The 24,788-nt window shown below is 33.9% G+C and overlaps 1 protein-coding gene across 1 annotated transcript in view; it reads right to left on the reverse strand.

The window, feature by feature from the left end:
- The window catches only part of RAB10 (RAB10, member RAS oncogene family), an 84,395-nt gene that overhangs the window by 17,764 nt on the left and 41,843 nt on the right, over positions 1–24,788 (reverse strand). The window contains exon 2 of the mRNA XM_031951422.1: positions 13,776–13,836. Within this exon, the coding sequence (XP_031807282.1) occupies positions 13,776–13,836 (61 nt within the window). The remainder of the gene's footprint in view (positions 1–13,775; positions 13,837–24,788) is intronic.

The following is a 24,788-nucleotide window of genomic DNA, read 5'->3' on the forward strand; positions in this document are numbered from 1 at the left end:
ATTCAATGTACATGAAAATTTTAAAAAGCTCAACTAGAGCAGAACAGAACAGCTGTAGCGTAGGAGGATTAGAGGATCCACAATTCAATTATCTTTAGAGTAATAACTATTTAGGGAAAACATCTTCTAAAATGCCCTACATATACACACCCACTAACACTTTCTATATATTATACACAATTAGCAAATTATATACACAGTTCTGTGAGTCTATCTGTACCTAAATTCTTTATCAAGAAAACAATGACAAAATGGATTGTGAGGTTAAAAAAATGTTGAATCTAAAGTATCTGTAAACTATTTCCTTCACTATGTCAACATTCTGGATATGGTTTCCATTAACCCTCCAAAGGACTTTCACTTCTAAATAACTACTTCCAAATGATTTTATCGCTACAGTCCATATACTTTTGTGTAAATCTTCTTTTGGCGGCTATTTGCCAATTGTTTAAAGAATTGTTTACTTATAACTTATTAAAGCTGAACAAAAGTGAATCCTCCTTTTCTACAATACCTCCAAGTCAGATAAATTATGTTCCTAGGGTCTTAGGTACAGTGTTGGGTGGTCAGGCTTGAAGACACAACTACTAGTTTTTGGCTAAAGTCACATATGATTATCTATTCCAGATTTTAGAGGAGAGTAGCTTACAAAAAGGAAGGGTAGGATCCCATGGCTTAAGTTTCTACAGAGAAGCTAGCTCAGAAGAATGGTATCCAATCACAATATGATTCTGCTAAGGAAGAAGGGAGAATCTGTGAAAAGAGACAAATAGAAACAGATAGGGCTATAGTGTTCTAAGAATACAGACTACAGTCTGAAGACTCCACCATAAATCCTGGCTTGGCCACTTCCTTTTATGATCTTGAACAAATTATTTAATGTTGCTGGGCTGATTTTTTCTTTTACAAAATGAGGGGTATGGATTAGGTGATTTCTGAGTTCCCTTCCAACTAGGAGAAAATCAAATGCTTCTTCTGAGTCAAAGGCAGATATCTGAATTGTGACTAAGTCCTACAATATGCTCAGAACAGCTCTTTGATTCATCATAATCCAGATTCTAACTCAATTCAAAACATTAAGTGCTTACTATTTCAGGAGACTGTATTGGGGATATAGGATAACATGTATTTGAAGGTAGCTAATCTGATGGCATCACTTACAAAAGAGAGACTAATAACTGTGAACCTGTGCAGTATAAACTAGTTTTTAAAATAGAATTAAAATTAAATATTTCAAATATATAAAAGAGTTTATCAAACAAGACATTAATTTTGATAAATAATGTAGAAAAGGAAATCCTATCAAATACTATGTTTTCCCCACTCACATGAAGACAGCCATGTACCTTAAGTCCAATCCACAACTAAAAAATAATCGTCTCTACAACCTGTCTGATGTGAAGTCATTGTCTACAGCCTCCACTGGGGCAAACCAAATACTGCTTAAAGTAGTCCATTTCATTTTGGGATAAAGAATTCTAATTGTTAGGAAATTTTTTTTATAATAAATCTAAATTTCTCTATTTTAAATTTTATCCCATTCATCCTGTTTCTGTCTTCTAAAACCATGCAAAACAAATCTCATCTTCCTCCTTCCAGATAATGTTTGTTCAAATATATCAACAGATTTATCATGTTCTCTCTTAAGCATTCTCTTCTTCAAACTAATCAATCTTATTTTTTCTTTAACTGATCTTTACACGGTACAGATTTAAGGACCTCTATCATCTTGATTGCCTTGCTCTGGATTCTCTCCATTTTATCTACATCATTCTGAAAATGGAGGCCATAACTGAACACAACACTTCTAATACTGTTTGAGCAGGACAGCATATGGAGAACTAATTTTTTCCTAATCCAGGCTAAAAAAAATTAGCTTTTGGAGAGATTCCTGATAATAGTATTGACTTGATAAAGGCATCTATAGATCATTTGCTTATCAAATTTAACAATGACACCAAGGTAACATGTTGTATGACAGAATCAGGATTCAAAAAAACCTAGACAGGCTAGACTACTGAGCCACTTCCAATAAGACTGAATTTAGTAGGAATAAATGTAAAGTCTCATTTAGTCTCAAGATTATCAACTTTACAAGGGAACTTGGCTAGCTCTACTGACTTTGAATTACACTTATATAGGTAAAATAAAAAAGAAACAAAAGTTAAAAGCTCATAATCCAAGCTGCTATCCTGTTTTTGTATAAGACAAAAGGATAGCTTCTTCTACAAGCTAGGTTAGATAGGACTCAGTTCCATAGTATACTTTGCTTCCTATTTTGTCTACTTTGTCCTATTTTTTCTCCCAATTTAGTCTACTTTGTCTTCCTATTTATCCCAACAACAAGATTAGAAATATATACATTATATATAACATGTAAAAGGAGAGTGGTAGCTTGGACTAATGATGTATAATAATAAGCTTGATCTTCTGCTGTGCTTTCAGCAGGGCTTAGCCTACCCAACTTTTTAAGATGTGGGAAGCTAAAGGAGATATGGTAGAAGTTTTTTGAATGACCTGTTCTTGATAAGTAGACTTTTCTATTCAATAATTTCTAACAGACTGAGTGAAGTTTCATTCATTAGTGTAGCAAACTACAGACACATACTCTACTTGATGCAGTTAAATCAAAATTATTGCATAATTTGGGATTAGTTTTAAGAAATGACACAACTTGAAAAATATAAATATATAAGAAAAGGGTGAAAATCACGAACTAGGAAAATACCCTTTTGTAGTAAAGTTGTTATCTAGCTGACGGAAAATGATTACACTTATGTGTTGCTTACCACATCAGAATATAAGCTGGTTAAGGGCTATATCTTTTATCTTTATCTTCCCAATTCTTAGTATAGTATATATTATAGTAAGCAGGCACTTAATAAATGTCTATTGATTGATAATAACTTTTCATCTGAATGAACAACTTTACTGGTGCTGTTTAGCACTGCTTGGGTTCAAAAGAAATTATTCATGGACCACAGATGTCTTAAATAAAAGGTCTTAACACTTATATAATTATATTGATCTTCTAGTCAAAGAACTGGGCTTCCTAAGCTATTGTTATGTTTTATGCCAACAAAGTAAAATAATTATTTCATTAAGTAATGCAAAGTCAAGAAAATTTCATTTTCAAATTGAATTCAAAACATTAACAGGACAACTTGAATTCTATCTAGTCAGAATTTATATGTTTGTTTTAAAGTGTAGTTTTGGTTAAAACTTTTTAGGAAAAAAATTCTGTTTACACTGACTTAAATCTGATTAGATCTCAGATATCATGGAAAAGGCACTATTTATTATAAATCACATGATTGGATAGGTAATAGGACTTTCTGACTAATACACAGTAAACTGATATCTAATTTTCAAAGAAGTAAAACCTTTACAAATTGGGTAATTTTGTTACCCACTGACAAATTGTCATCTACTGATAATTTGAGTTCAGAGCACAAAGAGGCCTAGAAAGCATGTCAGAGAGGAATAAAAAGGCAAGGGATATTTAGCCTCAAAATGACAAAAGATTAATGAGAAAGCATGATAGATTTCTTCTGAGTTGCCCCACAGGATAGAAATGTGTAAAAGTCATCTCTATAAGTAATAATTTTACTTGGAAAAAAATCTTCACATTAACTACCTTTATCTTCTTCCTCCTTTCTTTCACTGATAAATTCATTTAAATTGGGGGTTCTTAAACTAGGGTCCACAAACTAATTATTTGAATATTTCAATATAATTCCAATTTCTCTGTAATCCTATGTATCTTATTTTATTCAGATAAAAATATTCTGAGTCTATAGACTTCACAAGATTGCCAAAAGATATCCATGACAAAAAAAAAAAAAAAAAGGATCACAGTTTGGGAGGGAAGAGGAGGAAAAAAGAATAGATCAATTAAAAGTAGTCTGGAGAAGCAGAGTCAAGATGGTGGAATAGAAGGAAGGAAAGTAGTTGAGCTACATCTACAACTCTATAAAACATCTATAAAATGCATAAAACTGAATTCTGATAGAGAGATCCAGAAAAGTCACAGTGAGTTTTTTGTCTGACCCAGAAGAAGACAGTGGAGACAGGGTTTGGATAAGGGGTACTCTTATGGGTAAAATGCTCCAATGCCTGGGGAATGTCCCTCAGTACAAAAGGACATTCCAGAACCATACTGGGGTATCCCAGACCACATGAGGACATTTTAAAGCGTGCCAATCAGCACTTATTACCCAGTCCCTCATCTCAAGAGAAAGGGATTTGTACACAGCAGTAGTGTTCTTGGAAAGAAAATCCTGAACTGCATACCAAGAAAGGAAGAAGCTGGCAGCAGTATTATGGCTCAGACTCCAAGTTCAGAGTAGAGTCTCACTTCCAGATCTAGTCCAGCCTGAAGATGCACAGCCAAGGCAGGAAATACAGACCATAGGGAAGCCTACAATTCTGCTACTCTGAACCAATAGACTTTTCCCACCATTTTATAGGGGTGGAATCCAGAGTAGTCTACTCTTGCATAGAGCCAAACCTAGGTCAAGAACTTGTAATGCTTGGGGGGAGAAATCAGAACTCTTAGTAAGCACTGGAAATTTGCAAGTCCCCAGCCTGTTCCTGAGTTCCTAGAACAATAGAACACACAATACCCCCAAAGAAAGCAAAAACAGGACCAGCCCAGAACTTCCCTCCACATGATTGGCAGAGCTCAGCCCTAATATCAAATTCAAAGAGAAGAATCAGTTTAAAAGAATGAGCCAAAACATCCCCAAAACTATTATGGTGGAAAGGATACTCAAGACATAGATGTAGAAGAGAATGAATCCAAAATATTTTTAAGTAACACTTCAGGGAAAAAAAACAGGTTGAGAGAAATATTTTATTTTTTCTCAGCAGCAAGTAGAAATAAAGAATACTCCGGTCTCTGATTGGTAAATTTTGAATGAGCAGATCCTATCTGGCCCCATCCATATCCTCTGTTGTCTGGATGCCACTGTGCTTTTGGATAATAGAACTAGGAACAGGAGGCAGCTAGGTGGCGCAGTGAATAGAGCATCAACCCTGAAGTCAGGAGGACCCGAGTTCAAATCTGATCTCAGACACTTAACACTTCCTAAACTTATGACCCTGGGCAAGTAAGTCACTTAACCCCAATTGCCTCAGCAAAAATAAATAAATAAATGAATGAATAAAAATAGGGCTAGGAACAGGCTACCTCTTCTGCCAGTCACAGGTTTTCTTTTTGCCTCTTGTCCCAATGTGGTTCTAGACTATTTTTGGCTCCTCCTTGAACAATCCTCACTCTGAAGTTAATTCTGTGACCTGCTGTGGCCCTGACAGGCCCCAATTCATCTCAAATCTCGTTTAAGTCTCTCTAGTTCCTGTGCCTGATTGCTGAGTGGAAGGAGCACTGGAGAAGCCATCACCATTCCCTGCTTTCTGTCTTTCTGTGCAGTGACCTACTGAGAGTTAATCCTGCTCTCCTGCCTACCTCATACAGGGATCTCACATAAGATTTACAAGAGGTGACACGTTGGCTGATGGCTCCTGACTCTCTTTCCCCTATTTGAGAACCTATTGGTTCTGTCTTCTTTGCAGTCCTGGACTTGAATGCTGTTACATTTATGCCTTTTCAGTTCTTTTTTCAGGCATTCAAGGGAGAATTGAACTCCTTTAGGCCCTTTTATTTCACCACATTAACCAAAATATATATTTTAAAAAGGTACTTTGGCCATTCCCTATCTTGCTCTTTAAAAACCTCAAAAAACCCCTCAACAAATTGTTTTGTTCTTGTGTCCAGTCCTTTAATTTTTTTCCCTTGTAAATTAAATGGTTCCCATTAGAAAAAGACTCTCCCCATTCTTGCAATGATTTATCAACAACACTTATTTGAAAAATAGTTAAAAAACAACTGACAAAACAAGTAGATGTTGGACGAAATGCTCACTGCAAAAACGAAGTCTGAAGAAAATGTACAATGATCAGGTAACCACAGAAGTAAAACCTACAGATCCTCATCGGAGGAAAAAACCCACAGCTATCTAAAAAGCACATTTAAAAGACAGACTGAACTAAGATAACAGTAATCACAGGTCAGGCAGAGTTGAAAACAGAACAACTAAAAATGGTGACATAATAAAATTCATGAAAATAAAAATCATGAAATTTGATTAAATAACTCATAAAAGGAACAAGTCATATCCTTGACAATAAGCTAGAAACCCGTAAACTAATCACTTAAATTATTTATGCAAGGAACAAGAGTGTTAATGTTCTAGGATAGTAATTCCAAACTTATAGTTCACTAAAGCATGAAATACTGGCATCTTATTACAAGGAGTCTTAAATAAAATTAATACAGCAGCTAAGTATGTCATTTTGGTATTTAAATAACAAAACAAAATACACATCAATGATTTCCTATTTTCAATGTTTCATTTACTGAAGAGGGTTTTTTTTAAGCTTTTAATTTTTTACAATGCAACATGGATTTTTCTTTTGTTGACACTCCCCTCTTAGGGGATGAGTGGTGGTAAGTCCAAGTTCTCAGTTGTTTACTCCTACATTTTGAGGTCCTTTAAAAGGAAATATCCATTTAAACTAAAATAAGATTCTGACACAATGGAAGGATCAGATGAGTTAGAACTGGAAGCATTTATTTTTTTTCAAATTAATGAACACTAATAGTGAAATCACAGAATATATACATCATTAAGAGATTTAGAGCTAAAAAGGATTTTAGGAGGTCATCTATTCTATTTTTTTTTTTAAATTCTAATAGCCTTTTATTTACAGGTTATATGTATGGGTAACTTTACAGCATTGACAATTGCCAAGCCTCTTGTTCCAATTTTTCCCCTCCTTCCTCCCCCTCCCCAAGATGGCAGGATGACCAGTAGATGTTAAATATATTAAAATATAAATTAGATACACAATAGGTATACATGACCATACCGTTATTTTGCTTTACAAGAGGTCATCTATTCTAACTCCTTGTTTTACAGATGAAGAAAGTGAAGTCAAGAGAGTCAAGTAACTTGCCCTAGGTTTCCTGGGTATATAACAAGACAAGACTGGAAATTCAGAGATAGCACTGCTTTAAACTACTGCTTTTTTGTGGGAAGGAAGGGGAGAAGGTGATGAGCATAACTTCTGAAAAAGAAGTCTTCATAATAAAAATACTAGGAATCATTCATTGTCCAGTATAAAAATACTTTCTAAGTTAAGAATTACTGGAGTCAGGCATTGAAGTAGAAGAAAGGAGAGGGAGTTGAAATATTTTACAGTAGACTTCATGAAAGGGGGATAAGTATTAATCAGCCTAAAAAATAAAGAAGGCAGATCATGAAGGGCTCTCTATATTAGTGAGGAGCCTGTGCACTTTATTCTTTTTTTTTTTAATTGTAGATTTTTATTGACAGAACATATGCACAAGTGATTTTTCAACATTGTCCCTTGCACTCACTTCTGTTCCAACTTTTCCCTTCCCTCACACCACCTCCTCCCCTAGATGGCAGGCAGTCTCATAAATGTTAAACATGTTAAAGTATATCTTAAATACAATATCAGATCCGTACAGTTCTTTTGTTCTGTGCACTTTATTCTAAAGGTAATAAGGAATCATTAAACCTTCTTTAACTGACAAGTGAAGTTTATATTTGTACTTTAGAAATATTAATCTGTGTGCATTGTTGGTGGAGTTGTGAACGAATCCAACTATTCTGGAGAGTAGTTTGGAACTATGCTCAAAAAGTTATCAAACTGTGCATACCCTTTGATCCAGCAGTGTTACTACTGGGCTTATATCCCAAAGAGATCATAAAGAAGGGAAAGGGACCTGTATGTGCACGAATGTTTGTGGCAGCCCTTTTTGTAGTGGCTAGAAACTGGAAACTGAATGGATGCCCATCAGTTGGAGAATGGCTGAATAAATTGTGGTATATGAATATTATGGAATATTACTGTTCTGTAAGAAATGACCAACAGGATGATTTCAGAAAGGCCTGGAGAGACTTACACGAACTGATGCTGAGTGAAATGAGCAGGACCAGGAGATCATTATATACTTCAACAATCATACTATATGATGACCAGTTCTGATGGACCTGGCCATCCTCAGCAACAGATCAACCAAATCATTTCCAATGAAGCAGTAATGAACTGAACCAGCTACGCCAGAGAAAGAACTCTGGAGATGACTAAACTCATTACATTGAATTCAATCCCTATATTTATGCCCACCTGCATTTTTGATTTCCTTCTAAAGCTAATTGTACAATATTTCAGAGTCTGATTATTTTTGAACAGCAAATAACGTTTGGTCATGTATACTTATTGTGTATCTAATTTATATTTTAATATATTTAACATCTACTGGTCATCCTGCCATCTGGGGAGGGGTGGGGGGTAAGAGGTGAAAAATTGGAACAAGAGGTTTGGCAATTGTTAATGCTATAAAGTTACCCATGCATATAACCTGTAAATAAAAGGCTATTAAAAAAAAAAAAAAGAAATATTAATCTGTGTACTTGTTTAACCTATATTGGATTGCTTGCTATCTTGGGGGGGGGGGGGAGAAAAATTTGGGAACACAAACTTGCAAAGGTGAATGTTGAAAACTATCTTTGCATGTATTTGGAAAAATAAAGCACTACTGAAAAAATAGAAAGAAAAAAATACTAATTCAGTAGCTATATAGAGACTGGAATGGAGAGGTTACGATAAAGGGGGATTAATCAGGAGGCTTTTTCAATAGTTCAGAAAAGTAAAGAAGGCTTGCAATAGTGTGGTTGTGATGTGAGTGGAGAAAAGGGAGTGGGTAAGAGAACTGACAAATTATTAACTACATAGTATAATATGACAGGACAACTGCTAGATCACAAGAATGGCCGACTAGAAGAATGTTGGTACCCTCAAAAGAAATAGGGAAGTTAGGAGGAGAGGAAGATTTAAGGACAAATATAGTTTTCCTGGACGTGTTTACTTTGAGACATCTAACATCCAAGGGAGATGTCTAGCAGGCAGTTGAAAGAGACAGAAATGGAGTTCAAAAGGGAAACAAGAGCTGGATTCATAAGATTGTAAATCAATTGAGAAGAGAATTGAAACAATAAAAGTTGATGAAATGAGATGAGAAAGAAGGTTTGAGGAGGGTAAAAAAGGTAATCAGGACAGAGCCATAGGGTATAAGCACATAACAGGGAAGGACATAGATGACAATCATAAACTGAGTAAGGAATAGTTAAATAAATTAAGAGAATCAGAGAGGAAAAAAAGCAATACTGCAAAAAAGACAGAATATTCAGGGAGAAAAGATGACTGACAATGTCAAATGTGTCATATAGGTCAAAAAAGATGAGAATAAGACTGAGAAAAGAGTATTTGGTTCAGTAATAAAGAGATCACTATCATTGATGATCCTGAAGAGTTGTTTCTAAGGAACGCAGAACATAAGACTTTGAGAAACAAGTGGGAGGTGACACCATGGACAATTAAGGCTTTGATAGTGAAGAGAAAAGATATAGTATGCTAAATTTGAAAAGATGATGGGAAGATTGAACGAGAGTTTTTGTTCAAGGATGAGAGAAAATTGGGCAGGTTTAGAGGTATTAGGGGAATGAATCAGTGAATTAGATAAAACTATAAATTAGAGAATTAACATAGATCCATATAGATACAGTCTTTCATCTTTTTATACCACATTTATATTTATGACTGGATTATGCCTTCTTTCTCAGAATGTATATCAGTCGGTCAATAGGCATTTATTAAGCACCTACTACATTTTATAAGCACTTAGAAGAGTACCGGAGATATCCCATTCACCAAAAAGGGGGCAAATTATAGTACCTAGGCAAAGAAGCTCACAAATTAAATTTATACGAGTTTACATGAAAACTAGAATCACTCAGCCTTTAAAAGAGTCAAAAATCAATCAAATATTTATTAAATATCTACTATGTTTTAGGTACTGTGTTAGATGCCAAACATATATTAAGGCAAAGAGTTTGCATTTTAGTGGGAGAGATGACTAAATGTTATGAAGGAGGGAGAAAAGACATAATGAATGAGTTTTCAAATTGAGCTGACTGAAAAAATGTTTTTCACTTAAGGAAATAGAAAAGTTGGGAAAGAGGAAGAATAATGGGTCATTCTGAGATGGCAGTATCTCCAAGTTAAACTATCTTTTAAATGACAGTTAGATGTATAGGATTTTGATACAGGTGAGAAAAGCAAAGACAAAAAAATAAAAAGATTTAGAAGTCATAAACAATGGCATGTTAGAGACTATTGCAAGCCTAGTGTCATATTTTCAGTGTGAACATTTACAATTCAGAAATCAGCAATTGCTACAAATACTGATTAGTTATTGTTTTGTTAATTGTCTAGACTTTAAAAAATGATAGGAAACATGTCAATAACAGATTTAACTTAAAAATGTCATGTGTACATCTAAATAGAGATAGTTGTTAAACATTTACCAGCACACCATACACAAGACAATAATCCCCCCCCCCCCCTCTTTCCAACCAACTAACAATGCTGAAGCCACAAAATAAGCTTAGTTCAGAAAAGATCATAAAAAAGAGAGCCTCAAAGGGGCTTGAATTAATCAAAATATCTTACTGAGCTTTGGGGCATGAGGAGCAATATGAAGTACTGAGGAGGGGAAAAAGGCTAAAATTATTGAGTGAGAAGAAACAGTAAAGTGAGAGCAAAAATAGAACAAATATAATACCTAATAAGTCAAATACTTATTAAGTGCTTACTTAGACACTAAGCATACAAGTATAAAAAGTGAAACAATTTCGACTCACAGAATTTTAAGGAGATAGACAAGAATAGAGAAATCTTAAAGGAAGTCCCTGGATTTAGCAAGAGAGGAGACAACAAAGTCATTTAGAAATGTGCTTTCAACATTTTTACAGTTAAACGTTCCAATAAAGGCCTCATTTCCAAAATATATAGAGAATTGACTCTAATTTATAAGAAATCAAGCCATTCTCCAATTGATAAATGGTCAAAGGATATGAACAGACAATTTTCAGAGGATGAAATTAAAACTATTGTTACTCATATGAAAAAGTGTTACAAATCATTATTGATCAGAGAAATGTAAATTAAGACAACCCTGAGATACCACTACATACCTCTCAGACTGGCGAAGATGACAGGAAAAGATAATGACGAATGTTGGAGGGGATGTAGGAAAACTGAGATGCTGATGCATTGTTGGTAGAATTGTGAATGGATCCAGACATTCTGAAGAGCAATTTGGAACTATACTCAAAAAGTTATCAAACTGTGCATACCCTTTGATCCAGCAGTGTTTCTACTGGGCTTATTATCCCAAAGAGATATTAAAGAAAGGAAAGGGACCTGTATGTGCAAAAAGTTTGCGACAGCCTTTTTTGAAGTGGCTAGAAACTAGAAAATGAATGGATGTCCATCAGTTGGAGAATGGCTGAGTAAATTGTGACATATGAATGTTATGGAATATTATTGTTCTATAAGAAACAACCAGCAGGATGAATACAGAGAGGCTTGAAGAGATTTACATGAACTGATGCTAATGAGCACAACTAGGAGATCATTATACACTTCAACAACAATACTACATGAGGATTAATTCTGATGTAACAATGAAATGAATCAAATCAGTTCCAATTGATCAGTAATGAACAGAACCAGCTACACCCAGCGAAAAGACACTGGGAAATGAGTGTGGACCACAACATAACTTTCTGTTATAGTTTGCTTGCATTTTTGTTTTTCTTCTCAGATTATTTTTACCTTCTTTCTAAATCTGATTTTTCTTGTGCAGCAAGATAACTGTATAAATATGTATACATATATTGTATTTAACATATATGGGACTAACCTGCCATCTAGGGAAGGGAATGGAGGGAAGGAGGGATAAAATTGGAACAGAAGTTTTTGCAAGGATCTATGTTGAAAAATTACCCATGCATATGTTTTGTCAATAAAAAGCTATAATAAAAAAGACATATATATAATATATATTATATTTATATATAATATATATTATAATAAAAAAGAAAAAAAAAAAAAAGAAAGAAAGACACTTTCCAAAGAATGGCTAGGATAGAATCTAGATTCTGGATGCAGGTAATTGAGAAAATGGGTGTTAATTTCAAGAAGTATGACAGCAAAAAAATAGTAGCGGATGGGTAGGTTGAAAGGGCAAAAGATCAAGCAATAAAATTGCATTTAAAATACATGCATGTCTGTCATATATATGTATATTTACATCTTTATTCTGTAATTTGGATTTTTCATACATCCTAGCTGGTCTTCTCTTCCCAATTAATCTATGTTAATGAAATTTTACTGTATTATTACACAACAAGTATTTCCTTGAAAGACACAAGATAATGCAAAAACTATTTTTAAGGTTGACAGTTAACAACTGTTCTCTTTTTTAGATGTAGGACTATGTAAAACAATTTTAAAAATCTGACAGTACAGTTCTCTCTCTTATAGTACAGTGCCTAAACCTGGGATAATTACTTCTATGTACCAAAGTATGAGAGTTATTTATTTCTATTTGAAGCTTCTAGGAGTGAAAGAACAATTGAAATAATGTCTAACTTCTTGACATTTTAGAATGTCATTTTAGAAAATATTGCTGCTAAACTTATGTGTCTATTGGGGAATGAAGATTTGAACTAAAGCAGAAACCTGTCTCAACTCTATGAAATTGTAAAGTGGGCTAAAAAACTATTATAAAATATGGTTGATATATTGAAAATCTGGGTTTAAAAATTATACATATTATCAGTTTAAAAAGTTTCATCAATTCTTCTTGTGCAGCAAAATAACTGTATGTATATGTATACATATATTGTATTTAACATATACTTTAACATATTTAACATATATTGGTCTACCTGCCATCTGGGGGAGGGGATGGGGAGGAGGGTAAAAATTGGAACAAAAGGTTTTGCAATTGTCGATACTGAAAAATTACCCATGCATATATCTTGTAAATAAAAAGCCATGACAAACAAACAAACCAATAAATAAATAACATTAAAAAAAAGTTTCATCAAAGGGGAATAATCAAGAATGGCTTAAATTAATCAGTAACGTAAAGGTTCTTTTCAGTGATTTGTGATATAGGGAATTGGTGATGAAAGTTCTTTAAGTGAGAACTTTCTTTTGAATATTAAATAATATAAAATAATTTCTTGTAGAATTTAAATCGGTTGTTTCATTTTCAGAGTGACCTTAATTTATACATTGTGACTTGGTGAATATCACAACCATGTCTTCTTATTATGAAGTTTTGGAGTTGAAAACAATAGACAGTAGCCAAACAAGAAAGTTAGTGTCTAGGGGAAAAGGAAGAAAAGGATGATTCTGTGGAGAGCTTGCCAAGTTTTTCCCCAGTAGTTTTCTTTAAAACATGTAAGTGTTTTTTTTAATTCCCTCTGTAATAAATAGAAAAGTCCTATTTCATTTAGCCCAGATAGAGACCACACTTTCTTTTATAAGCAATCATCTTCTAATAAAGCTGTAAAGGAAAAAACATACTTCCAACAAATCATATTAATATTTATTTCTAATAAACAGTTGATTTATAGTTCCTGTAAAAAATTCCCTTATTTCATAAAGAGAAAATACCTTAATTCTATTCTTTGAAAACCATTACAAACTATCACAAATGTTGAATACTGATCATTAATTTGTATATAAAGTAGCATTTTCACTATCAACTCTTTTCTTTATTAGAACACTAACATTCACAGTGAAAAAATATCATTAGTATCACTTACCAAATTTGTAGCTTGATCTTTTTTCCTTGTAATTCAACTGTTTTGATCTTAAAGTCAATTCCTACAACAGAGGGGAAGAAAAGGACCCTTTTAACAGAAATTTCATAATATGTATCCACAATTAAATTTATATACAGATTTATTTTTAATTTGTGGCTTCAGAATCATAGTTCTGAGGAAATACACCCAATTTTTAATACAATTTACCCAATTTAATAACAATTAGGCTAAAATTAGAAAGGAGTTTTTCTCAGATAAGAAGTATTTAATGAAAGAAGATAATTATCTCCCCTCCCCCTTTTTAAAGTCTGAACTTAAAATGAAATGAATATTTTCATAAAAACAGAATGGAAAAAGTAGATTGTACATGTAAACTATAGGACTCTATTATGCATAGTTTGTTTTTCTTATTAAACATACATGTTCCTTTTTTCTCAGTTTTTCTTTTTCTTCCTTCTTGATCTGATTTTTCTTGAGCAACTGGATAGCTATGTGAATATATGTATATACATATTGGATCTGGTATATATTTTGGCATATTTAGCAAAAATTGGACTGCCTGCCAAGTGGCGTAGGGGATGGGGGAGAAGGGGAAAATTTGCAGCAGGGGTTTAATGTTGGAAAAATTACCCATGCATATACTTTGTGAATAAAAAGCTTTGATTTAAAAAAAAGAAAGAAGAAGGAAAAAACAAAACAAAACAAAACAAAAAAAACATGTTCAATAAGCAACTTTCAAAACTGTCCTGCTCGTCTTTCTTTCTAGTCTTCAGACATTTCTCTCTGCATTTTAAACAACCCTCTTTCTTTTTGGCCACCTTATCCATATCTTTATCTTCCTATCTCCCCATTGTTGGGAGGGAAAAAATAAAACAAATACGTACTGTCAAGCAAAATCAATTTCCACATTAGGCAAGTTTGAAAATGTATGTCTTTTTCCATATCTTATGTGTTATCACTCCCCACCCCCACCCCCACCCCCACCCCCAATCAGTGTCTTAAATTAATTAACTGAATTAAAACTTGTTTTTACATTGCTCAAAGTTCAAGTTTTTCAAAGTAGGTTTTTAAAAAAATATTATAACAGTTATTTTCCTGATTCAGCTCATTTTATTCTGCATCAGTTCACAATGATTTTTTCCAAGTTTATTTGAAGCTTCATTCCTTATTAGGTAAAATAATATATTCCATTACAATCACAAATCACAATTAGCCATTCCCCAATAGAAGGGGACTGCACCTGCATTTCCAGATCTTTGCCACTTCAACAAAAAATGTTACTATAAATAATTTTGAAAATGTGGATTCTCTTCCTGTCTTTCACCTCCTTGGTGTTTAGTGCTAGTTTGGTCAAAGCAAAATTTAGTGACTTTTGGAGAACATTTCCAAACTGCTTTCAACAACAACTAGACCAATTCAATTATATCATCAGTTTGCTGTTATGCCTGTTTTTCATAGGAATAACTATGAAAGTAACTTTGTCGCTTTCCTTTTTCTTCACCTCTTTACTAATCTTATGTGAGGTAGAGCCTTGCAGCTGCTTATTTTGCATTTTTCTGGTATTACTGATTTGCATTCATGTTTGTTTGGATTTTTTTGCTTTGAAAACTACTTTTTACATCCTTTGGCCATATATCTTACTTTAGATCCCCTTTTCCCATAAGGGTAAAATTATTGCTGGGGGGGGGGGGGGGGAGGGCGGGGGGGGGGGGGGGGGGAAGAAAAGAAAGATGGGGAACAGAAGGTGAGAATTAAGAACAGTGAATACTGTGTAAAGATTTGTCACAGTTTGGAAATCTTGTCTCCCCCTCCTTTTACTTTTTTCTGTCCAACAGTTTGTTTCTTACCTAGTCATGCTCTCTTCTCAGCATCTTCCTTTCTTATTATAACACTGTTCCCTCCCTAGTTGCTCTAACTATAAGGCTGCCCCCAAAGAACCCCGAGCTTTTCTGAATCATGGCCTTTAAAGTCCCAGTGTAAGTGTGGTGTAACTAGTCTCCTCTAGACAGACCTCTCTCTTATATCTGCTTTCTCCCTTCTTCCTCCCCTAAGCTCCTTGAAAGCTTTTGTTTTTGTATCCTTACCACTTCCCATAACTTTTAGCATATAGTAAAAGGCTTGATAATAACTACATTCATTCATTGCCAAAAGACCACTCTGTCTGAGGCCACTAGATACCATTTCTGATTGTATTTCCTCCTCACTCTTTCCTTAGAACCCTTTCAAAGGTGCTAATCGTGATCCGTCTGAAAGGCTCACTGTATAGCAGCACCAGTACACTTTTCCTAGCTCCAGTTAAGGAAATGGGCTTTCCCTAAAACACATCAAAGGGTCTACTGGCTTCAGCATGGCCTGTTTGTCTGATTCTCTTGGAAATCCATTTAGTCTCAGCAAGAGACTCTAAAATAGAGACTAATTTTTTACAGTATAAAGAAAAAACCCCACTCCTTGGGGGAAAAAAAAGGCCACTACAAACATTTTTGCTGAAGTTAAAGCACCATATATGCAATGGAAATGCTAGAAGTATTCCCAATAAATACAAGAGTAAAATAAGGAATGCCCCCTTCTCTTTACTATTTTTAGTAGTTCTAGAAATCCAGCAATAGTAATAAGACAAAAGAAAGAAATTCAAGTTGTAAAGAGAGCCAAAGGGACCAAACTATCTCTATTAGTTGATGATATACTTTTAATTAGAAAATTTAGAGAACTAGCAAAAAAAAAAAAAAAAAGATTTATTCAAGTTGCAGGCAAAATGCAACATATTCCCAAGTAATAATAAAATCCAAGGCAACAATGGAAAGAATAATACCATTCAAAGTAAGTACAAAACTCACAAAATACATGGGAGACATCGTATTGAAACATTCAATACTTATGTAGCTTAAATTATAGATTGTTACTTTTAAAAAATAAATAACTGGCCTTCGTAATGTTCATGGCCGGATAAATAACATTTTCAAGGTGCTTGCATATTTAATACTAAACCAAATTACCAAAGGGATTGAGAATTAGATAAAAGTCATTAACAAAATACATTTGGAGAAACAAAAGATTTAGACTATATTGGGGAAAATGATGAAAAGGTACAGGCATGCAGAGGGACCAGCACTACAGATTTCAATTTTATAAAACAACAATTATTTTAAAAACCATTTGTTATTAGTCAAAAAATACAAAAGTTTATCAATGGAACAGAACAGCCAAAGGAGAATAATGAAACTCAATAGCCTCATGTTTGATAAATCCCAAAATACAGATTACCTAGGTTAGAACTCCCTACCTGAAAGACTTGAGAAATCTAGAAAACAATCTGGCAGAAATTAAGACTTATTCCAACATTTAATATTTTTACACCTTTTAGAAATAGACAATTAAAGAAATATCAAAGACCAAAAAATATTATCTAATAAGAGATGTGGTCAAAAAAATATGAAAAGGCATTTCTTAAAAGAAGTTTAAACTATAAATCATATAAAGAATATTCCAAATCACTAACATAAAATTAAGAGAAATCTACATAAACCTGAATTTCTGCCTCAGACAGTTGGCAAAGGTCACAACAGAGGACAAAAGTGAATGTTGGCACATTATGCAAAGACAAGCATACTAATGCATTATTAGCAGAGCTATAAATTAGTACCACAAACCTGGAAAGCAATATGCAATCATTCAATTAAAGTTGCTAAAATGTCCTTATCCTTTGGCCTAGAGAGTCCTAGGAATATACTTCTAGGAGAGCACATTGACAAAAAGAAAGGTTCCATATATGTTATTTTTTTAATTGAAACATTTACAAAGTATATAAGCCCATCATTTAGGAAATTGCTAAACAAACTGTGGTAAGATTTACATGAAATGAGGTAAAATGAAGTAAGTGGGGCCAGGAAAAAATACACAATCATAACAAAGCAAATGAAAAAACCACCACAAAACAAAAACTTTATTGCAAAATTAAAAAGAACAGATTTGGCCCTCCAAAAGATATATATATATATATATATATGACATGATGATTGTGGATTTTGTTTTGTTTTTACAATTTTAAAATTAGTTTTGTTGATTTAAAAAAAAACTTCATGTTTTCCATTCTTTTCTCCAACATTTTCATCATAAGAGATTCTTTGGGAAGGAGATAGATATGGGAGAAAACCAAATAATACAAAAATAAAAGATCTCAATAACCATAGTTTTAAAAAACTGATGGGTTAGAAAGTTTATTATTATATGAAGAACCAGAGATGTCCTTCATGTGATATTCTTCTATCTCTCTTTTCTGTCCCTTTCTTGTCCTCTAGTGTAATACAAAATTATGACATTTTGATGATTTTGCTTTCCTCTGCTTCTTTTTCTTTTTACCATAAATAATGAGGGGGCACTACTTCCACTGTCACATGACCCAATAAGACTTCAATCTGGATAAACAGATTTAAACCAGTTAAAATCTCATTATTTCCATTCATTTCTTTTCACCACTTGTGTTTCATTGATTCCTCTCATCCAACAATAACTTCCTAAAAAAATTTTACTCAGTAATCTTCCCTGAACTCAGTAAATCTCTTCCTCCAATGATACAAAGGCTCCATCTACTGGCTGAAATAAATGTAGGCAAACCCGCACAAATCTAACAAATAGTGCAGGTCAGAAAGACAGTTGGGAGAAGGAGGGGAAAAGAGAGAACACAATGACCTTCCTTTGAAATCTTACTAAAATTTCTGTGGTATAGTGATGCACCTGAGTTCCTAAAGTCTAAGCCAGCATAACAAAAGTACCAGAAGATCCTATTAGGCTCAAAAGGCTTTTCCTATGGACCAGGTAAATAGAATGTCATTTGAGGCGCATCACCAGAGGTTTCTCCACCTCTGGGTGCTGAATCTAATATCAGGAGCAACTCATGGAATCATCTACAGCATGACTAACTTAAAGGATCTGCAAAACCCTTTTATCTGTGAAGATATTTCAAGAAGTCAATGAACTGAGGGGGGGGAAATTATTTTCATTTCAATGTAACTGATTTCCCTTCCTAATCCTAAATATTATTCCAAAAGGAAGTCCCTAGGCTTCAGGAAACTGCCAACGAGGATATTTAACACAATAAAGTTTAGAACCATTATCTAAAGTGTAGAAACACAGGACTTGAAGCCAGGAAAATCTCAGTTCAAATCTAAACTCTTGTGGGACCCTCTTGACCTGTCTGCCTCATTTCCCCATATGTAAAATGGGGATAAAAATAGCACTCTCCACCCCCATTTCAGATCTTTTGAGGATCAAATGAAATCATACTAATCACATTAGTTAAATTAAATCATACTGGCAAACCTAAAAGCACCATATAAATGCCAAGCTATTATTATTTGGGGTATATGTGTGGGGTGTGTGTGTGTGTGTGTGTTATGAACCATTATTGGTGGAAAAGCTAGTTCAATCAATGAAATTATACACCTCTTAAAATAAAGGAAAAGGAGAAAGCCCATTGTTCTATTTTCTAATAGTTTCCTTGAACACATACAGTGAAAAGTGGGGGCTACTGACAAAGTTAATTTCACAGAACAACCAAACTATTTGGTTGAAACAGAATTTGGTTTCATGGTTACCAAGAAATAGCAGAAAAGTACATCAAGGATATGAGACTAGAGAAGGTGGGGGATACATATATAAAGAGTAAGAGAAAATGGGGGAGGGGAGGGAGGAAGCATTGCAATACTCGGGCTTATAAGAGGAAAGCCTCCAGAGGCTTAGAGGCAAAGATTGTACGGGATGAGAAGGGAAGGATAAATTATGACTTTCATATCTTTGGAGAAAATTTCCACACTACCAGCTATAGAATAAGAGTCAAGCATGCTATTCTATACAAAAGAACAGTGAACTAGATGAATTTGGTTAAAAATGAACACGAGTAGAAATCATAATCCCAAATCCAAAATGCCAAAAGCTTTCCTCTAGCTAAATCAAAAATGGATTTGGAGTGGGATGGGGTAGTTATTCTAAACCTGGCAAAGCAAGGAGAAGGTATTCTGTTCCTTATTTGGTCCTTGTTTGGTTAAGATTTCTAATATGGTAGATTATGAAGGAGAATACAGACTAGCCCACCTCTTCACACTTAAAAGATAGCACTCCAAGTAAATAGGGCAGAAATCAAGCATTACTTGACAAATGTACATGTTAGCAGTTACTTTAATAATATGCTTCTCTGCAACATGCTGGGTTCCTAATGAGGAGGGTAACAATAATCAGAACTGCAATCTATTCCCACCTAAATAATCTCAGATACAGAACAAATTCAAAATTTCTTTTCAGTTCAAAGAGGTTAGGAAACCCTTGCTATGATTCTATTACATGAATAAGAGTAGGGAAAGTAGGGGAGGAGGGCGGTTGATTTTAGCATATAAAATTTATCGTAACCAAATCAATAAACCCATTCTGTGGCCAGCTATGAAAACATGACAACTTTGTTACAAGAAAATTATCTGCAATGGTATACAATGGAGTGAAATTTTACCTGTAAAACAGCCCTAAACACAAGAGACTATAGAATTTTAATATGGCACTACATTTTTAATTGGTACAAGTAGTTAAATTGTAATCCTGATTCTGTAAGAACAAAAGGGGAATGTGTGCTTTACAGAAGTATTATGGTCATAATTGGGCAAAACTTAAGACAAGTAGTGCCAAAAGAAAATAGAAATGGATCCCTTTAGGCTACTCAGAAGAACATAATTTAACATAATCTGTGTTGTATATTTTTAAAAATCATGTTAAAATTCTCCTAATTGTCTCTTAATCTGGTTCAAACTGTAAAGGGAAGTTTTGGTGGCAGGTGGTTTGATCCATTGATTAAAGACAATCATGGGGAAAGGAAGACACATTTATTTATTTAATTTCTACCATGTACCAGGCACTGTGCTCAGTGTTTTAAAATTTCCTAGGAAGTGAGTGCTATTAGTATCACTATTCTACAGTTAAAGAAAGTGAAGCAAAAAAGAGATTTTAAATGACTGCCTAAAGTCACAGTTACTAAATGTCTGAAATTAAATTAGGACTCGGATCTTCATCTCAGGCTCAGCATTCTATTTATTGTATCATCTAGCTGACTCAAAAGGTAGAGTACAACTTAAGCTCTGGAAATAATTTCACAAATTTGTTAAAATAGATAACCACTTAGAATTTCAAGGGAAATAAAGAATAAAGTAAAAATAAAAGGAAGTAGCAATTCCAGGACTCATATTATACTATCAAACAGTAATCACCAAAACTATTTGATAACATTTAGAGAATAGGAAAACTGATCAAGAAACAAGAATCAGAAACAAATAAATTCAATAATGCAGATAATCCAAGAACATATAGGCCTTTTTTTTTTTATTAGTGCCTAACAATGACAGGCAAAAACTATGTGCTCAATAAATATTTGCTGATTGACTAATGTAAACTATCTGGGGGAGAATTCTGACAGGAAATAGAACCTCTAAAACATTCTTTCATAAATAATAATTAAGCAAAATTTTATGCCATATGCCCAAACTCAAAATGTATATATTACCTAAATGTAAAAAGTCAGACTGCTAAAATAAGAGAAGAGGAATGAATATCCCAAAAGCGCCTCAAACTCCACACAATGTCTTTTAAATTTGTGTCTTCTGAACATAGCACCCTCCCTGAGATTTATTATTTATTATTTATTATGCTTATTGATTGACCGATTATCTAAATTACCTTCTTTCTATAGTGGACACAACATCTTTCCATTAATATAGGCTTGCAAACTTGGTGGAATCTTTTTTTCCCACCCAAGTATAAGTCTTCTGGAATTGTCTTCAATCACTATATTGACCAGAGTAGCCAAATCTTTCACAGTTTATATATATAATATATAGATATAGATATATATGTAAATAACACTTTTCCCCTTATTCTTTCCAGCATGTCATTTCTGATAGGTGTGAAGAGGTACTTCAGAGTTGTTTTAATTTGCATTTCTCTAATCAATAGTGATTTAAAAGATTTGTTCATATGACTATAAATAGTTTTGATTTCTTCTAAAAATTGATTGTTCATATCCTTTTTGCATTTACGAATTGGGAAATGGCTCTTATAAACTTGACTCAGTTAACTATATATTTGAGAAATGAGGCCTTTATCAGAGAAAATCTGATATAAATTTTTTAAAAATTCATTTTCTAAGGTACTTTTAAAAGGAAAATGGCATTTCCTTGTATTCTTTTAATTAGGTCTATTTTTGTTTTTGCTTTGTCTGAGATCACGATTGCTATCCCTATCTTTTTTTTTTTTTTTTTTTTTAACTTCAGCTGATGACAGATTCTGTTTTGGCTCTTTTATTTTCCATGTGTGCCTTTATGTTTCAAGTGTCTCTTATAAACAACATATCAAATTCTAGTTTCTAATTCATTCTGTTAACTGTTTCCATTTTATGAATTCATCCCATTCACATTTATAGTTATGATTACTGTGAATTTCCTTCCATCAATTTCCTGCCTATCCTTTTCTCTTTTTATTCCATCCCTCTTCAAAAGTCTGTTTTGCTTCTGACCAGAATCCCTTAATTTATCCCTCCCAGTCTTTTATCCTCTCCTATCTCCCCAGTGAATAAGAGATTTCTTTATCCAACAGAGTATGTAATCTTCCCTCTTTCAACCAATTTGGATAAGAGTGAGTTTCAAGGATTAAACCCCACCCTCCATTTTCACCTCCTCTATAAAAGTTGTTTTCTCTCTTATGTTTACCTTTTTTATATTTCTCTTGGGTTTTGTGTTTGAATGTCAAATTTTCTATTCAGTTGTTTCCTTCTCTCTTACCCCCATCAGAAATGCTTTAAAGTCCTCTATTTCACTGAATGTTTATTACCGCACTCCCCCCCCCCTCCACTTTAAAGGATTAAACTTTTTGCTGAAGAGGTTATTTTGGGTTGTAATCCTAGCTCTTTTGCTTTGCAGAATCTCATGTTCTAAACCTTCTGCTCCTTTATTGTGGAAGTGGCCAAATCTTGTATGATGTGGCCTTTGGCTTCATGGTATTTGATTGGTTCTTTCTAACTACTTGCAATATTTTCTCCTGACCAGGGAGTTCTGATATTTAGCTATAAATATTAGTGGTAGTTTGGAATCTCAGGAAACGATGGGTAGATTATTTTAGTTACCATTTTACCATCTAGGTCAGCGCAGTTTTTCTTTAATAGTTTCTTGAAAAATGATATATAGACTTCTTTAATCATGGATTTTGGGTAGCCCAATAATTCTTAGCTCATCTCTTCTTGATCTAGTTTCCTGGTCATTTTTTTTAAAAATGAGATATATCACAGTTTCTTCTATTTTTTTCATTCTTTTGACTTTTTTATTGTTTCCTGAAGTCTCACGAAGTCACCAGCTTCTGTTTATCTAATTCTAATATTCAAGGAATTATTTTTTTCCGTGAACTTTCATAATTTTTTTCCCATGGCCAATTTTGCTTTTTATGGACTTCAGTGATTTTTGTACCTCTTTTGTCATTAGGCCAATCCTGTTGTTCTTGTTTTAGGTACTATTTTCTTCAGCATTTTTGGGGCATCTTTCACTAACACTATGGATTCTATTTTCTTTTCTTTTCTTTTTTTTTTTTAATTTAATAGCCTTTTATTTACAGGATATATGCATGGGTAACTTTACAGCATTAACAATTGCCAAACCTCTTGTTCCAATTTTTCACCTCTTACCCCCCCACCCCCTCCCCTAGATGGCAGGATGACCAGTAGACGTTAAAAATATTAAAATATAAATTAGATACACAATAAGTTATGGATTCTATTTTCATAATTTTCTTGAATCACTGACTTCCTCCCCCCGCCCCCATTTTCCTCTATCACTCTATTCTTTTTCTTTAACTCTTCCAGGAATTCTTGTTTGGCTTGGACCCAATTACCATATTTCTTTGAGGCATAGGTTGATATTGCCACTTTTTGAATTTATGCTTTAGTCTTCCTTATCACATTAATTTTTTTATGATCAAGTTCTTTTTTTTTTTATTATTTGTTAATTTTTTCCCCAGCCTATTTCTTCACTCTGAATTTAAGTTACAGTTGGACTCTGTTCACGTAGGGATGGGGAGGCACTGAACAAAGCTTCAGGCTTTTTTGTGCTGCTGTTTTCAGAGTTAGATCTGGAGGCCTACAAGTTTTTGGTGCTTCTAAAGTGGTGCAATATGTGGGGAAGAGGTCTGATTACTGCTCTCCTGGTCTGTGCTCTGGTCTTTACCAAGTATGAGACCTTGTTTCCCTGTAGCCTCAAGCACTAGGACTCAGCTCAGTCTGACACTGTGACTAGAAACCCTGTTTTCCTGCAGCTGCAGGTACTTTCTTGACATTAGAATGATGACAAGGGCCTCAATTCTCCTGCAGCAAGCACTAGTTTCCCTTCTGCCAGGAAACTGCAACTCAGATCCTTGCTACCTTGTGACCAAGTACTCAATCCCATCATAGTCTCTAGGCTGAGAGCTTCTGAAAGTGCCAGGATTGCCTCCAAGATCTTCTACCCCTAGTGCTGCTCCTGCGTGTACTCCACTCCAGAAAGATACCCACTGAGCCACTCCAATATCACTGACTTCTCCAGCCAACTTCCTGATTTGTATCTAGGAATGTTAGCCCTGCAAAAAGTTGGGGAATGACCACACTTACTAAATCATTCTGTATTGAGCAGGGCTGTCCAGATGTAAAATGAAAGCTTCCATCTATGATTCTGATAGCACTCTACCTTTGCAATTTTATCTATTAGTCCCTTTCATAAATATTCTATATGCCATAATGTACAAACCTCTGCTCCGAGGCATTAAGTACTCAGTAAGACTTTGCTCAGATAACTCCACAATAATTCCAAAGAGACTAATGATGGAAAATGGTATCCACTTAGGGAGAGAAAACTGATTAACTTAAAAAAAAAAAAAAAAAAAAAAAAACCTTAGTATCTTTATTTTCTTCAGTTACATGTAAAACAATTTTTCACATTTGTTTTTAAAACTTGGAATTCCAGA

The sequence above is a fragment of the Sarcophilus harrisii genome, chromosome 2, assembly GCF_902635505.1.
Source record: "Sarcophilus harrisii chromosome 2, mSarHar1.11, whole genome shotgun sequence".
NCBI classification, from domain to species: Eukaryota; Metazoa; Chordata; class Mammalia; order Dasyuromorphia; family Dasyuridae; genus Sarcophilus; species Sarcophilus harrisii.